The sequence below is a fragment of the Silurus meridionalis genome, chromosome 1, assembly GCF_014805685.1.
Source record: "Silurus meridionalis isolate SWU-2019-XX chromosome 1, ASM1480568v1, whole genome shotgun sequence".
NCBI lineage: Eukaryota > Metazoa > Chordata > Actinopteri > Siluriformes > Siluridae > Silurus > Silurus meridionalis.
In genome coordinates, this window is record NC_060884.1 from 4,285,070 (window position 1) to 4,300,996 (window position 15,927).

At 38.5% G+C, this 15,927-nt stretch overlaps 1 protein-coding gene across 1 annotated transcript in view; it reads right to left on the bottom strand.

Moving 5' to 3' along the window:
- The window catches only part of LOC124388458 (voltage-dependent T-type calcium channel subunit alpha-1I-like), a 166,612-nt gene that overhangs the window by 141,720 nt on the left and 8,965 nt on the right, over positions 1–15,927 (bottom strand). Inside the window, 1 exon segment of the mRNA XM_046853083.1 lies at positions 12,082–12,394. Within this exon segment, the coding sequence (XP_046709039.1) occupies positions 12,082–12,377 (296 nt within the window). The 5' untranslated portion in view covers positions 12,378–12,394.

The window sequence follows — 15,927 nt, forward strand, 5'->3', positions numbered from 1 at the left end:
ATTACTTTACACAAATTTAAACAATTTATATAAAGACCTGACATTATGGTTGTATATGAGGACCTGCTCGGAATGTCCCGCCTTCTGACAAAAATAGTGTTTGTAAGGACATACGGGCTTTATCAGGACATTGGTTTTAACAATACACAAACAAGACATCACACAGTATTGAAGGGACAGGCATGTTTTATTGGCCCTCTGACACACACAAACACAGACTTGACAGCATGGTGCACTATCAAGACATCAGTGACTTAAAAGAACAAGTCCTTTCCTTGTAGTTTTCGGGACTTCTTTTTAGAGTTTTTTTAGTCTCTGCAAAAATATTCATAAACAAACTAACCAAAAAACCCATTATAAATGAAATTTGATAACCAAGATGTTTAGATATTTGAATGTTTAGTGCATAGTGAAATCTCCAAAATGCTCAGTGTTATATAAAGCTTGCAGAGAGCTAGATATACAAATGAATTACATAAAGACACTTAAACCAATTTAAAATGAGGAAAATTGTAAAGCTAATTACAATCCTAATAAATCCCACCCACGATCAGCTGCCATAATAAAGAGCTAGTGTTATTCAATCACTAGTCATAACGTTATAAGATCATAACGTTATGCCTGGTGTGTACATTTCTTGATGGGAACTCCAAAGCTTTTTCTACGTCGCTCTGGGAATGGGAGTTTGCTATTGCCATAAATGTAGATGGGACATCGAAAGAACTCAATTGTATCAATGAGTGTATGCAAACATAACCACAGACAGTAAGTGAAAGAGGTATGATGGCAGAGGTTTGTTTAGGATTATAAATAGCAAATAAATGTGAATAATGTTACCTTTTGTAATATAAATTCTTATTGCTAATTAATATATTGAAAAAAGTGTCCTGAAAAATCATAACCTAAAAAAATGCAACGCAAACCATTTTCCTCTTCTGGTGTCCGATTGCTTCACATCCCTGTAAAAAAGAAATCATCATTGAGTACATTAGCAGTGTGGACTGACATATTATGGCGCATATTAAACATGGTTAGAACAGGTTAGAAAACCTACTGATCTGTGCTGGTGTCTTCAGGAAGCATCCAAATTCGCAGCATCAGCCCCACTCTCAGAGTCACTTCCATCACTAGCATCAATGTTGAGTTTATCTTAAAAGCAGATGCAAAAATTAATACTACTGTATGTTTCGTTTGTAACTAAAAGCTCATCGATTTGAATAATCATAACATTAAAGATTTTCACCAATTTATCTTGATGCCTTAATACTAGCCTAATTCTACACAGGACATATCAAGGACTCAATTTTACAATTTAAATGCATACCTTTAATTTCAAAGCTGAGGTGATAAAATAGCAAGGTTTTTGTATATTCTACTGAACAGTAATATGATATACAAATTATCAATATAAACCTTTGTCATATTTTCTTTTTGTTCAAGAACTGTTTTTGTTATTGTAAGATACTGTTCAGTACATATTTAAAAACATAACCAAAACAAATACTCAGTTTATAATTATTTAACAGAATTTCTTATGACAAAAATAATGTCTATCAGGCAACCTTACTTTTTTTGTCTTTTCACAAAGTTCTTTTGAATCCTGTTTCTTAGGCTTAGATTGGCCCTTTACAATGGTAATCTAAAATAGACAAAACTAAATGCTTTTATATGGACCTGTCCAGGGATATTTTAATGGCTATTACCTCCCTTTAGGCTGGACACAAACCAATTAGATTCTCAAAGCATTTTTGATTTTAAACATACATTTAGCTTCACTAACGTTTCAAATTTACGCCGCATTCCACTGACTATCTGATGTACAGACAGCAGTAAAATATTGGAGTTATTCCAAAAATCAGACAATGTAAGCCTGGCTGTAGCATCTTCTTAACCAGGTTAACACATTTGGACTATCATTTGGACATAATTAACAATATATAAATATTTTTTTACTTTTCATAATCTTTTGGCTCTCTATTGATTTGCACCCATATAATTGACACCCAGCAATATAATAATACGCATGATGCATTAACTATAATCTATTTGGGTCACTTTTGTTCTCATGATATACAATCACCCAGGTCACATCTGCTATGTGGTGCTTCTGTAACAAACCCTTACCTCTGAGGGATAAGGAAGTACAATAGTCAGTAAGTCTACATCTATAAGATGCAAATTTAAAAGAAATTAATTTAATAAAGTTTATGGTGCTCATACAATAACTTTATAAAGTGAAGTCCTCGAGACCAGGTTTCTGTCAGACACTATACACACAGCTGATGATGTACATTGACTATCACATTACTACAAGGTACAACAAATCTGCTATGTGGCGCTTCTGTAACAAACCCTTACCTCTGAGGGATAAGGAAGTACAATAGTCAGTAAGTCTACATCTATAAGATGCAAATTTAAGAGAAATTAATTTAATAAAGTTAATGGTGCTCATAAAATAACTTTATAAAGTGAAGTCCCTCGAGACCAGGTTTCTGTCAGACACTATACACACAGCTGCTTATGTACATTGACAACGTCCCCATATACCCAGTGTACTGCTAAACCATGTCTGTTCCATATACACTCAGATAAACACTAAACATGTACATCACTAAAGCCCTGATATACCATGTATTTGTCAAACACACGGACACACTAATACTCCTTTGGTAGAGGACTCTTACATGATGGTCTATGCATGTCCTTATTAGACACAGTGTTCTCATAAAACAGGTCTCAGCCATACACACTACATACACACAGACTAACTCAATCCTAACCCCAGCACCTAAAACTGCACACAAAATCTCAGTCATTTTGATCTCAAGACATGGTTCACAGATAGTGTTCACCCATCCAGTCAATCTCTCCCAGTGACTAAGAGAGACAATACGTACTGATAAAAACATACTAAAACAATGCAAAGTACCTGCAACATTTTGGGAATAAATAATCAGAATATGATTTTTATAAATTACCTTTTCTCACTCTTCTCCTGGATCAGCAGCCTCCAACTCATCTACTGCAGTAACCTCTAATGTTTTCAGCTACATTCTAAAAACAGAAACAAGAAATCTTTCTCACATTTGTTATAAACATTAAGTAGCCCTAGAATGTATTTGATACTTAAGTCACATTTTAATGCAATTAATTTTACTGCATTAGCAACCATATCAAACCAAGACATTAATTTCAAAAGATACATAAAACTAAGTTTTACACAAAACATTTAATTTAAAACAGATTGGTATGTTTAGAAATATTTAAAAAAAAAGCATTTGGATCACCAGCAATTGTATTATTAACAATCGCAAACAAGGTCTTAGTATTTAGTCCGACATACTAGGTTTTGCAGAACTGCTAGTTCTACAAATGACTATGCATAAAACTGTTTCTGTGAAAATTCCAGTAGTTTCCACCAAGATTGAATCAACAAATATTCCTTTTATTTTTATTAGAGCAACAACAATCTGCCACTTCCTTTACTATTGCATTTTACAGATACTCTATAAGGTCTATGTCAGGCTTTTGGGGTGATTTTAAGTGCACTGTATATACAGTACATTAGCAAAGCACACTGTATATATGGTATATTATTTACACCCAGCAAGAACATTGCTGCCTTAACTATACTATAATATTTGGGTCACTTTTGTTCTCATGATATACAATCACCCAGGTCACATCTGCTATTTGGTGCTTCTGTAACAAACCCTTACCTCTGAGGGATAAGGAAGTACAATAGTCAGTAAGTCTACATCTATAAGATGCAAATTTAAGAGAAATTAATTTAATAAAGTTAATGGTGCTCATACAATAACTTTATAAAGTGATGTCCCTCGAGACCAGGTTTCTGTCAGACACTATACACACAGCTGCTGATGTACATTGACTATCACATTACTACAAGGTACAACAAATCTGCTATGTGGTGCTTCTGTAACAAACCCTTACCTCTGAGGGATGAGGAAGTACAATAGTCAGTAAGTCTACATCTATAAGATGCAAATTTAAGAGAAATTAATTTAATAAAGTTAATGGTGCTCATACAATAACTTTATAAAGTGAAGTCCTCGAGACCAGGTTTCTGTCAGACACTATACACACAGCTGCTTATGTACATTGACTATCACATTACAACAACGTCCCCATATACCCAGTGTACTGCTAAACCATGTCTGTTACATACACACGCCAATAAACACAAAACACATGTAAATCACTAAAGCCCTGATATACAATGAAACAGGTCTCAGGCATACACACTACATACAGATTTATAAGATATAATAAGAGCTCAATATAATTTCACAACTGTAAAAAAATATATATTACCTGTTTACTGTGTTCGATGATTGCCAGAGTGTCTGCTGTTGCGAGGTTAAAGAGGTCTCCCTCATCAAAAGGGACTGAACTGAATACTCCACACCCTGAATAAGAAAAAATGAAATATTAATCCAGTCGTGAACTTCACACCAGTTTTATCCTAATGCCCTGTCTGTTAATGAAAGCAGTCTAGGTCAAAAGGAACATAGGATGGCATGTGTGAATGGACCCTTACCTTTATCTGAATTTATATATTTCCAGGTTTGTCTTTCCCAGCAGATGTGTAATACTCCGTCTCCTGCTTTGGATGTTCTTTTCTTCTTCTGCGCTTCATCTCAGCCATGTTAAAATGATGCTGTTCTTCCCCACAGAAATGAGTGTTTATTTAAACTAAAACCTTAAATTGTTAATATAAGTGGTGTTTATGTAAAACATGTCCAGTGATAGAGCATGGGACAATGCTGAGGAGAGCTGGGATTTAAACTCTCCATCACACTGACACTCAAAGATATCAGACTTCTGATGTGTTCATTCTGCTTTACTTCTGACTACAGTATTACTGAGTTATGAGTGAAGAGTATCAGGGGTTATTTACACCCTCACAGTGATACAGCAGTGTTTACACACTGTACCATCATCTCTATCTCACACTCAGACCCTCACCACCGCTCCAAACTCAGCCATGTAACTCCCGCGCCGCACGCACTCAGCTGTTTCCGGTCGCACGCGCTAACCGGAAGTGATGTTCTAGTGACATTAAATAGCATACAGCCTTATAATAAACAAAATAATAACAATTAAAAGCAGTTCTGAGTAGTTTGTAAGCAGTCCGGGTGCTGTGTGTACAACAGCTCACCTTACAACACTGCACGCGCTAACCGGAAGTGATGTTCTAGCGACATTAAATAGCATACAGCCTTATAATAAATAAAATAATTAAAAGCAGTTCTCAGTAGTTTATAAGCAGTCCGGGTGCTGTATGCCCAGCAGCTCACCTTACAACACTGCACGCGCTCTGTGGCCGGAGCGAACGCGTTTAAAGAGCCGCGAGGATGCGCGCGGCTATCAGCTAGCGGCTATCAGCACTGACTATTATTAGCTAGCATCCATGCTAACATACAGACATTTCCCCTTCATTTTAATTCGGCCAAACGCACTAAACCCAAATTTATACAGTGCGCATTCGGTACAAGATTTATCAGTAATTAGTTATTCAACTCAGGTTTTAAAACTAACCATTGATAATGTTGCTAACTAGCCAGCTTTAATTTATGCCTTCTTAAGGCTAAATTCACCCCAATCTCCAGATTCCAATGAAATATTTCTTACAACATTAATTTACAACAAGGAACCGAGCTCTTGGAATATATCAATAGTCTACTCATTAAGTTTATGAACTTTATAATCATACCTGGCTTTTAAAGGGCTGGATAATGGCTGTTCAATGTGTTGGCAAACCGAGTCTAATGAAACTCCGCCTTAAAAGGAACACGTAGGATAATTGACGTAGGTCTCAGCCAATCACAGAACGAAAAATGGCAATCAGCGCTAGCCAATCAGAAGGCTCAAATTTTCACACATGTGTGAACGGATTGCAGTACCGGCTCCGGGCTACAGGGGCGCACTACGAAATTCCAAAGTTACACTGTGTTAAGTCAGTTTCGGGTGTTTGTGGTATAAATGGACATGGACTGAAATTTTGAATTTCAGCTTCTCTAGTATAGATATATATAGCCACAGTGCGGGAATTATGAGGACACCTGTCCTGTCCCCATAATCCCAAATGTCCCCATAATGTCGGTACGTAATCAGGTCAAATGTCCACATAAACCACAAAAACCAACACACACACACGCACATGCACACGCACACACACAATTAATCAACCTGTGTCGCTGGCCTAAAAAAGAACGTCCAAAAACGTTAATTCTTAAACAGACTTGGCCCTCGGCCCAGACACCTCTCTCCGCCTCTCGCTCCACTCTCCTGTATGTCACGTTATTGCACTGTGGAGAGATGAAGCTATTGTGATGCAACAGGTGCAGAAGGCGCAGTGACAGTCGCTTAGTTATTTACAGGAGTGTCTCTTTCCCTGCTGATCTGAATATTGCATCTCCGCAGTGGCTTTGTCTGTAGATGAGGGCCGACGCTGGGTTCACACAGTGATGTCTCATGCTCGCTGTGGACGGAGACTGTCTGTTCATACGCACACGGAGACCGGTGAAGAGAGGTGTAGGGCGAGAGATGAAGAAGCGATGATGTAGAGAGAGGAAAGAAGAGCGAGAAAAAAGCGAGACATGGGAAGAGGTGCATTAGTAGTCATTTCGTAATTCTGTCTGAAAAAGTGAAACGTTCTGCTACAGGGTCTGAAACGGAACCTGGAAGGGGTCATACGGAAAGACAGACATAAAGAAAGATGTTTTTTTTTCAAACAAGGGCAAAAATAAAGTGTCAAAGGTAGGAGGAGTGAGACATACAGGCAGACAGAATATAGTTAAGCAAGATAGATAGATAGATAGATAGATAGATAGATAGACAGACAGACAGACAGACAGACAGACAGACAGACAGACAGACAGACAGACAGACAGATAGATAGATAGATAGATAGATAGATAGATAGATAGATAGATAGATAGATAGATAGATGGCATACAATTAAAAAGAACATGGAAACTGTCTGTGACAGAGAAAAGAAAGAGATGGATGGATGGATGGATGGATGGATGGATGGATGGATGGATGGATGGATGGATGGATGGAGGCAAGACAGCATTCCAATTATCCCAAAGAAGTTCAATTGGTTTGAGGTCAGAGCTCTATAGCAGGCTACCCAAGATCTTCCTCTCCAAACCATGTAAAGCATATTTTCATGGCGCTGGCTTTGTGCACATGGACGGATGGATGGATGGATGGATGGATGGATGGATGGATGGATGGATGGATGGATGGATGGATGGATGGATGGATGGATGGATGGATGGATGGATGGATGGATGGGCCATGATATTTGAAGCTGCCATTCATCAAAACACTTGCCCTTCCGACCTGTCTCCCAACTGATGATGATGATGATGATGATGATGATGATGATGATGATGATGATGATGATAATGAACTGTTTGGAAATGTTGTGTGATAAAAAAAAGTGCTAGGGCTTTAAACAATAAAGGAAGAATCATAAAAAAAATGGAATGAAAAATAAAGGTTAAAAAAATGGAAGAAGTTGTCAGTTTCCATAGCAAAGGAATATACATGAGTGGGAGACTGGAGAGAGTGAGATTTACAGACAGCAAGAGAAAGAAAGGGAATGAGAAAGAGAGAGAGAAAGGGAGAAAAGGAAAGAGACAGACAGACAGAGATTGGCACCAATAACCCCCTGTTAGGATCAGTAAAACGCCGACAGCGACCCGTCACCTCCCTGCTGTTTCCATGAAAGCAGCTCAGCGAGCAACTTGGAAAAGCATGCACATACACCTAGACACACGGAAGCACACGCAGCACAGGGTACCGCACACACACAAGCACACATACACACAAAACTCTGTTGGTACTATGACAGACAGAGACAGACTTTTAACAAAGTTGTATAACTTATGATATGGTCATAAGATACCCTTCTATGCCCCCTAATGAGCAACTTCATCCTAATCAAACCCAGCAAGACAAGACCCCTGTGCACAAAGCCAGGTTTTTATGAGTTGGAGTTGAAGATCTTGAGTGGCCTGCAGAAGAACTCTGAACTCAATCGTAATGAACGCCTTGAATCCAACACCTACACTTTACTCACACCCATGTAGTTCAATGTCCACAACCAAAATCTAGTAAAACATCTTTCCAGAAGAATGAAGGTTATTTCAACAGTAAATGGAGAATAAATGTGGAATGGGATGTTCAATAGTACATACAATAGTCTATGTTCAGGTGTCCACACACTTTGTCCATATAGTGTTTAATCAACAGGGGTGTAACGGTACACGTATTTTACCAAACCATTTTAAAACAGGGCTTTTGGTTCCTCATGAACGTATAAAGTCGCCGCCTCACACTTTGAGTGCAGTGTGTCACTGTTGTTGTTTTGGTTTTTTTTGTTTTTTTAAATACAATTTTTCTATCTATTTTTTTTTCTATCAATTTAATTTGTGCCAATCAAATTGATTATTTAATTTAATCAATAGAATTTATTTCTTTTAAATATTATTTTATATATTATTTAACGAAGCAGGCATTTTATTCAAAATTTAAAATTTTTTTAAACTTTTGATGTTCAAAAATGTTAATAATGATAAACTGCATTAATTAAAAAAAACATCAATCAATTTTATGTTTTGCATTGCTACAGAAATTGCACCGAAATGTGACGTAAAACCCGAGGTACGTGAATTTTGTGTGCTGTTCCACCCCTAATACATAATAATAATATATGCGATTTAAATCACTTTATACATAGAGTGTATTATGTAGGCCTATGATATCTATTGAGTAATAATGTATATTTGCTTCCTGCATGTATTCCTGCAGTGTTGAATCATGTTTCTGGAGTTTGCTAACCTTGTTTTACAAACCTGTCTAGGATTGTATGGAGGATAATGACTTTTTGGCTTTGTATTAAAAATGACAGAACTACTAAAGCTTTTAGTGTCAAAGTGTCTTCTTATTTAGAACAAGCACAAATATGGGCTGTTTTGGGTTCGTACTGGATAACAGCAAAATACATGTCATTGAACCTTTAGGCTTCAGGGAAATGGCGTTCTTAACCTGAATTAATCAAGTTACAAATACCATGCAAGTGAATAATAGTGTTTGCAGGGTAATTATTGAATGTAAAGTCTTAATAGGGCAAAATACTAACCATCATCTTCAAACAATAATCAATATTCAATAAATCAAATTTGGTTATACAACCATAGAAAGAAAGCTGTTCATTGCAGATTCACCAAAGGGGTAATTTAGGCCATGTTCACACTAATACATTTTCAAATTTTTTCTTTCCATTTCGGCCTTTCCCGTCCACACTGAGACGCGTTTTTAGTCAACGAAAACATAGCTTTTCGAAAACGCACTCCAAAGTGAATAAATAAACGTCACAGTGTGGACTGTAGAAAACCTTCGAAAATGATGATGTATGAAAAAAGGACCACCATCTATTTCCACTCCTGTCAGAACAGGAATCTGAGGATACTTTGGGTAAGTGCACCAAACCAAGCAATTATTCGGAAAAATTCTAAAAATGATGAACATTACATTGGTAATAAAATTACCAAGTTATGGTGGGTCTAAAGAATTAGATTTATCTTAAAAATCCTGTTTGTTAGGCTATTTAATACACAAACTGGTGACCATTACAAAATCATCAGCTGGTTGAACCTACTTGTCCACTGGGCAACTGTAAAAACTGCAAACCTGGAACCTAGATACATTATATAGCTCAACGTTTTTGGACACCTGACCATTGTAGAAATATAAGTTTTTGTAATGTTCAAATTCTCTTGCCCAGTCATCATGACTGTTAAATTTAAGGTTGGGCACTGGTTAGCCCCTCAAGTTCTTCCATGCCAACCTTGGAGCATTTTCTTTATTGACCTAGCACTGGAAGTTTGATAGTTCCCTTTCATTGAAGGGTAATGTATTGGTACAAACAGAATACAAATACATCCTATGAAATTGCATGCTTCCAAATCTGTGGCAACAGTTTCGCCCATGGTCAGGTGTCCAAACTCTAGGCTGTAAAGGGTACATCATCTGCTAATCCCTCGCATCTGGACTAATGCTAATTCATATGCTAGATCGATTGACTTAAAGCTTAACCCAAATTCTGATACAGTTCGTGTGATTGACTGTGGGTGTCAAGAGTGCAGATAGACGGATGGATACTGTGCTGATAAAAGGCCAAAGGCAAAGCAGTAATGAAAGAGTGTAGCACCCTGGTGAGTTCCTCCTTTCCTCTATTCCGTCTTACTAAATCCCTCATTTCCCTTCATCTATACCCCCAGAATCACTGTGTGAAAAGCCAGGCCCCTTATCTCAGCTCCGACCTGGCACACCTGCGGCGCTGATGAGGGGAAACTTTCTGCTCCACTTCCTCCTGTATCGCCTCCATCCATCACTTCATCACACACACACACACACACACACACACACACACACACACACACACACACACACACCAACGCACACACACACACATTCTCTGTCTTTCTATTGCTTCCGAATTACCGTACCTTTCTCTCACTTAGCACAAGGAGAAAGCAGGATGTCTCGCTACCTCTGTAGCATTGCAGAATTGCTTCTATGGATTTTTTATACATCACAATTTAATTATATATACAATGTTGTTTGGTTTAGAGATAGTGGCATTAAGTAAAAGACAGGAGGTGGAGCTGGAGGTAGCAGAGCTGAAGATGTTGAGATTTTTGTTGGGAGTGCCAACGATTGACAGGATTAGAAATGAGTTTATTAAAGGGACAGTGCATGTAGGACGTTTTGGAGACAAGGTGAGGGAGGCAAGATTGAGATGGTTTGGACATGTGCAGAGAAGGGTCATGGGGTATATCGGTAGCTGAATGCTGAGGATGGAGCCACCAGGAAGGAGGAAAAGAGGAAGACCAAGGAGGAGGTTTATGGATATGGTGAGGGGTCTTCCAACTATGCAGGTAGTTGGTTTGAAAGAGGCAGATGTAGAGGACAGGGGGGTATGGAGACGGATGAGCCGCTGTGGCGACCCCTAATGGGAGAAGCCGAAAGAAGAAGAAGACGAATTTGATTTTATATATATAAAAAACGAAAATAAAGAAAGAAAGCTCTGTTTGGTGAACTTTTGCCTGTCTCTCTTTCTTCCAGCGTGAAACCATTAAGTGTGTTACAATGGCGTATCACAACACTACAGTATGGAGACGGAGATGGAGGCGTGTCCTGAGAGTCACATAGAATATAGATTAGCATGGCAGATGTAGAGCTGCATCTTCCTGGAGAGCGAAACAGAAAACGAGCATCTGGTTGCATTTAGAAATTGTTTCAGACTTCAAAGCCTTGTTTGTGAAAGGGCCATGCGGTAAAAATTATAAGGCACTTATGTAGATTTATTATTTGCTGTTTGTCTAAACCAAAGGAATCGGATCACATTGCATATAGCTTCATATGTATTTTTTAATGTATAGTATTTTTGGCTATGCTTCGAGATGCAAATTGCATCGGCCTCAGTTATGGAGATGCACACTAATATTGAAGTATATTAGCAGGAGACATACTTGGGCACTTGGAAGACATGCTTTTATGACTGAAATTGCTAACCCTTAAAAACAGAAAAAAATACACACTGAGACAACTTTGTCCGTCGACCGCTAGCGAGAGTGGGGCATCTCACAGGGCGTGAGATATGCTCATGCCAGCTGCGTGTCTGACGTATCGTACATCATACGCTGCTGCCTGTTGCGCAAAATTTTTTATATATTTACAATTTTGTTGTATCGCTATCGTCATCGTAAGACCAAATAATCGTAAGTCAAACCTTTGTAACTCGGGGACCATCTGTACATGAAAACGTGATGCAAAAGATACCACACAAAAAAAGATAACGGAGCAAATCCACTTAGAATCAAAGTCAGCTAACATTATAACCACACTCAGTAGTTTAGAAAGCTGATACATGGATATATTACATAATATCTCACATATTAGCCAATAGTGCACTGTAGAAAACTATATCCACTGATCGTGTGTGTGTATGTTTGTGCATGTTAGTGTAGAAAAGGATATGGGCTGTCCACCAAGCGGATGCACCAGCTCCTTGGGAACGTTGTCTGTTTCAAGCAGAAGAAAACAACGGGTGCCAGTTCAGGATATGGAACTACCACAGCACTTAGCTGACTGCTTGCATTGTCTCCCACTTCCTGGACTGCTGACCCCGCCTCTTCTTGTTCCAAATGCCGCTCCAGATCGACCTCTTCATCGATCGCTGTCTCCCATCCAGGAGATGGAACCGCCTCAGGGCTGGAGCCAGCTCCTGGGGAGGACACGCCCGCTCCTGAGGGGTGCTCCTCCTTAGTCATCATAGCTGTCAAACCCTATGCTGTAAGAGGGGGAAAAAAAGATTAAGAAAATTAGCATTACGCAAATACATCTAGCAAATACAAGCCTTTAATTTAGCATATATTGAATAGACCCCCCGCTAGCATTTTGGACTCAAGGTCAGACCAAAGAAAAACAATTCCAACAGCTGGTTTGAGGTATGATAGCTATCCACTCTCAGCAGGACATACCGATTAAAATGCTCAATTTGTCAGGTTACCTACTAATTATATTTTTGTGATGTTGGAGAAAGGGTTATACATTTACACCAATCAGGCATAACTTTATTGTCAACAGTCAGGCATAACATTATCACCACCTGCCTAATATTGTGTCGGTCCCTCTTTTGTACCTGTTGAGCATTAACTTCTTCAGCAATTTGAGCTACAGGAGCTCGTCTGTTGGATCAGACCACACGGGCCAGCCTTCGCTCCCCACATGCATCAATGAGCCTTGGCTGCCCATGACCCTGTCGCAGGTTTAACACTGTTCCTTCCTTGGAGCACTTTTGATAGATACTGACCACTGCAGACCAGGAACATCCCACAAGAGCTGCAGTTTATGGAGATGCTCTGACCCAGTCATCTAGACGTCACAATTTGTCAAACTAGCTCAAATCCTTACGCTCGCTGATTTTTCCTGCTTCAAACATCAACTTTGAGGACAAAATGTTCACTTGCTGCCTAATATATCACACTCACTAACATGATGAAGAGATTATCAATGTTATTTACTCAATACCAATCCCTGGTTAAGAATTTGTGGTCATGCAAGTAATGTGCAAAACAAACCTACCATTAATTTGGTAAACTGATTAAGAATTACAGAAGTACAGCAAAATGGTGAACCTTTAGTCAAGCATGCGTGCCCAAAAAATCACACAAGAAACTTTGCAATCAACAAAGAATGTCTTTTACACTTATTTATCCCAACACAGGCAATCGAAAATTCTCTTTAAAGACCAGAACAGAAATCCGAGTCTACATTTGGCAAGTCCACCACAAAACAGTTAGTTTGGCCTTGTCACTCTCTTTCTCTTGCGCTCTATAACATATGAGATCTGGGATATTGTATATAAATTGAAGGCATCACAGGAGCTGCTATCAATATGAGGAAGACTCCTGGAACTTCCAAGAGAAGAGGGCTGTTTGTCTTTTGATTCCATTTAGTAAATGGTTGGTGGGCCATATCATTTTCTTTCAGAACCTGAACAAGGACCTCTTTGGAATGGTGTTTTGATTAACAGCTACCAAATTTGGGATGAACTTTAAACAGGGCGAATAAAAAGATGTGTAGATTTAAAATTGTACTCGTAAAAACCCCTGTCTATAGTAGAAGTAGACTAGAAAATGCATCAAGTTCTTACACATCATAATGAAGAACACAACTGTACAGTTGGATAATTCTTTGTATGTTGACTTGATGACGATTTTTAAACAAACTGATGCTGTGGTATTAGCTAACATCGACCTCAACAATGAGTCGAACGCTTTAACACTGAAATAATGGAGCAAAATCAGATTTCTAGCACCTCTGAAGTTCAGTCTGATGCATTGTATAGTGTATTATGAGTTGTTCTATTTTCCTTGAGTACACAGTGGTGGTAGAGGATATTTACAAAACCTTTGTGAAGTTTCAATGCGGTAAATTACCGTTGCCAGTAGTATTTTCTTGTGTGCGTTCTGCAACAGCGCTTCTGAATTGCACTGTGTTTTGTAGCTCGGCTGTACGGCTGAATTATCTGCTATTGTGAAACATGTCACAGTGTTTATTTATTTATTTATTTATTTTTTTAAGGCACGAATATATTAAGATTCACTAGCATGGACAGAACACAACAAAACAGACTGCAGGCTTGCATTTAATCCTAGCAGAAACCACAAAAACACTTCGTTTTATTCTGTTCTGTGATTCAAGTATCATCACACACTCACAGAAACTGCAAAACATTCAGGTTTTGCTTCCTTTTGCTATGCCAAAGGAGGTTTGCCTAAAATAGGAATGTGTTCTGTTGGTCCCAATTCTTTTGAGAAATGTTTTCTATATATTCTATTGGGGAAGAAATATGGGTTTAATAGATTTGTAGAATCACTGCGTTCTGGCTTTATATACATTTTACACCGTGTTCCAACTTTCCTGAAATTGGGGTTGTATCTCATTTATACAACTGAGAAGTTGACAGTTGTAATTTCCTGTTGTAACATGTAACATTCAGGTCCTGTTAGGAATATCATAATTACATGACAATGTTTACCTCAAGGTCATAATTACCACTTAGAAACTCCAGATGTACTCCAGTACATAAACACCGTTCCAATATTTCCTGCCACAAAAAGGTTACTCAGGCTGGAAGACTCAACAGCGTGGGCTAGAAAGCAATCAGCCTGTAGCTTTTTGTATTTTTTTTCTTACCACTATTGATGTTGCTGTTTTGATGAAAATTCACTTTAATCCACTTTACAAGTGAAAAAAAAAAAGAACATTTCAATCTGGTATGGCTCCAAAAACAAAACTTTCTATTGATGCCTTTTTATCTCTAAAAGCCATGTTGGCCCATTTATACCAACCCTCTCTGGCAGAAGGAAAGAAGGAAGGAATGAAGGAAGGAAGGAATGAAGGTAGGAAGGAAGGCAAGAAGGAAGGAATGAAGGAAGGAAGGAAGGAAGGAAGGAATCATATATAATGAGATGCAGCAAGTAAACAAATTCTCCAGGCTGGAAGCCGAGTGGCGCTCTAAAGCCAATGAGTGTTTGCTTAAAGCTTACAAATCTAAACTAAGGGCTTTTTAATCTATTTACATTAATTCCACAATTTCTTTGCTAAAGCTCTGTGTATTTGTGTGTAGACACAAGCCATTGTAAACAAGCTTCAACCCTGGCATGATTAGCTTAGCTAAGCATTAGTAACTTCCCCGTGGACTTTGAAAGTCTGCCTAATGCTAATACTAACGCTAAGTCTTCATAACGATAACATTTCACATGTAAGACTTCTACTATTAACTGTGTAAAAATACACATACAATACACCACACAAAGTCTAGAGAGACTCTATGATCTCTCACCCCCCCTACTACCCCTCGACAGGCAGCCTAGACTACAAGTCCCAGCCTGTGAGGATTGAGACGTAGCCATCTGCTGTGTGTTGGGTAAAGCTTCATCATGGCACATGGAACAGCTAAAGGACTCGGTTGCTCACACGCTGCTCTTAATATGTGCAGACGCCTCCACGCCGGACCTTTGTCTTATCGTCTTTTCGGCTGAGCCAACTTCAGGGATTAACTACAGAATGTACGCAGTCTGGAATTACGAGGATTTATTTTTCTAGTTTGCTCCAAATCTTGACTTAGATTTTGCTTGTTAGGAGGTTTGCAGATGGTTTTGTAGGCTATTTCACTCCTTACTCACTCACACACACACACACACACACACACACTTATATCTGTAGACTTATAATGGCCAAATATTGTTATAATCTCAATAACAAAGACTCACAGTGACAATCCCCAAATTGACACATTTTATCACACAAGATGGA